General features: G+C 33.9%; 1 protein-coding gene across 10 annotated transcripts in view; it reads right to left on the bottom strand.

Moving 5' to 3' along the window:
- Window positions 1-2,500, bottom strand: part of LOC125042992 (early endosome antigen 1-like) — a 92,110-nt gene that overhangs the window by 18,956 nt on the left and 70,654 nt on the right. For 8 of the 10 annotated variants that reach the window (XM_047638910.1, XM_047638912.1, XM_047638906.1 and 5 more), the window contains one exon: window positions 2,430-2,500. This exon is cut by the window's right edge and continues 185 nt beyond it. In XM_047638910.1, coding sequence (XP_047494866.1) covers window positions 2,430-2,500 — 71 coding nt within the window. Of the gene's footprint in view, window positions 1-79; window positions 639-829; window positions 1,214-2,429 lie in introns of those variants that run through there. The other 2 variants (XM_047638913.1, XM_047638914.1) reach the window with 2 other exon arrangements.

The raw sequence follows: 2,500 nt of genomic DNA, 5'->3' as shown, positions 1-2,500 counted from the left end.
GCACAGGTTGGTCGTCATGGGAAGGGAACAGTTCCATGAGGCGGTTGGTGTGATAGGCAGCAGTTTTTGATACATGGATTGGCAGATCAATCACAGATGTTGGCCAATCATTATATATATATATTTTTAGGACAGTATTTTGTTTGGTGTTGAGTGGTCGGAAGGTGGGCAAAGAAAGGTAAAATGCAATTTGTAAACAAATATCAAATAAAACTACTTAAAATAGAAAAAATAGATTAATTCATAACTAAATTACTTTGAACTTTACACATCCCTTCATTTTATATCTGAGGTCCAACAAGAAACCAACAAGATTCTTTGTTTAATTTTCATCCATTGCACAGGCACATCAAGATATATTAATGGAAAAGTTTTATTCTTTTTATAATTCATATAATCTCAAAGACTGGGCACTCGCATCATGATATCTTCAATTAGAACCCTATTTATTAACCTCAGAAACTACAACAACAACAATAACAACTTAACAACACAGGTAACGCTCATTGCCTGTGACAAACGTTCATCTAATTCTAATGCTTCAAACATGTTCAGGATTATCATGTTACAGTCTGGTAATTCATTTAGAAAAAGCTTTTCATTAGGCCAGTAAATCCTGAGGCAGCATTTTGAAGTGGCTGTATTATACAAATTATAAGCATAATAAACCAAAGACACAGATGATAATGAAAAGGAAGAGAGGGATAAAAGGGCAAGTGTAAATAAAACAGTCAGTAGAAAAAGAAAGAAAATGTGAGAGGAAATCAAAGAAAAAAGAAAATAGAAAAATAAATACCATAAAATACACAAAATAAATAAATTAGAACAAAAGCAATATCAAAGAAATAAAAGACAAAAAATGTAGAGGAAAAATCATGAAGATTAGGGGGAAAACAGAAAAAAATCAAACAAGAAGAACACAAATAAGAAAAGAATTCCATGATACAGACAGTCAAAAAAGCATAACAAGGTGTAGGTGAGAGCGTTGGGTTGGGGGAAGCAGAACAGACGACGCAGTGTGAAGACAGCATCCGGCAATGCAGGGGGAGAGAGAGAGAGACGGCCTGTTAGTAAACACAGCAGCATGCGGTGATTCTCCTATACAACTGGCCCCTCAATCTCCATTACATATTTCCACTACCTTTTCTTTTTTTCTCGCACAAACACTTTCTCTGTGTCATTCAGTCACGAAGGCCCCTTCTCATGTTCTATTCTACAGTGAATAAAGAAAAAGAGTAAGATAAAAAGGATGAAAGTAAAGGTCTAGTTCACTTCCATACATGAATGGATATTATATATGACATTCATGAAGCCTAGTTTTTGAATTTCATAAACTATTTAATTCTATAGAGTCTATCTCTGAACAATAAAGTATTCTTTTTATGATCTATTATTTTTTTTTTAAGAAAGAAAATTAAAGTGAGTTTCTTTGTTAAGCTCTATAAAGCATTTACCATCTGATTACTTTACAAGAAACTTCAACTAACAGCACTTTCCATGGGCATAGATGAGGAACTAATGATATCCTACTTATACAGCAAATAACAGCAAAATAAATCCGTCTTTCTATTTCCGAGATAATTAAAATTCCCAGTCCACAACAGTTTCCCTTTCGGACATCTGCCACACAGGGAGTGGGGGGCCAGGACATGCTGCACATATTAGGAAGGAACTGGAATATTTAAGTCTGACAACATTTAGTCATGCTGTTGTTGACAACACAGCTCTACTCTACATTACTAATATTGTCATTATTCATTCATTAGTACATGATCCCTAAAGCCTTCACAGTGAACTGACAGTTAGTATATATTGGCATTTCATTATGCAAGCTATGGGATATCTGTCTATTCCATTGAATAAAATGAGGTCAAAGCACCATCTTAAGACACCTAAATCTTAATATATAAGTAAATTTCACTCTGCAAGTAAAGTACCGTAAGATTCACTTTCTTAAAGCCACTGAGATGTTATTGTGGTGTATCTTGGGGAAATATATTTTGAGATGACTAGCATTTATATAACAGTGCACCTTTTACTAGATTTTGTTCTTTTAATAAGGACATGATGTAAGTTTAGTCTTTTTTTATTTGACATTTCCTTTTTTTCCTTTTCAAACTATAATATAAAACAAATTGTAAATACCCTTGTATCACAAGTAGAATGTAAACACACAGTGAATATAATAAACAAACACTGAACAAAAAATCCATACCCTTTAGAAAAACAAGGAACACATAATGCAGTCATATCAAAATACACTGTTATGTATCTGGATAGTTGGTTGGTAAAGTATAAGAAGTTATTTACTATCTGTAGAGGGAAAGGAAGAGTTCCATGAAGTGACTGTTAAGAAGACAAGGTCCACACTGAGCTCCCCACAGGAGGTCATACAGGGAATATAACATTGACAAAGAAAGAAAATATACCTGAGCAACATTCTTTGCTTGTTCTAAAGTAGCCTTTGCAGCTTCTGTTGCTGCAGTTGCCTTTTCTGCTG

This window comes from Penaeus chinensis, chromosome 33 (genome assembly GCF_019202785.1).
Source record: "Penaeus chinensis breed Huanghai No. 1 chromosome 33, ASM1920278v2, whole genome shotgun sequence".
NCBI classification, from domain to species: domain Eukaryota; kingdom Metazoa; phylum Arthropoda; class Malacostraca; order Decapoda; family Penaeidae; genus Penaeus; species Penaeus chinensis.
The sequence above is the reverse complement of the archived record's forward strand: the minus strand, read 5'-3'. Positions and strand labels throughout refer to the sequence as shown.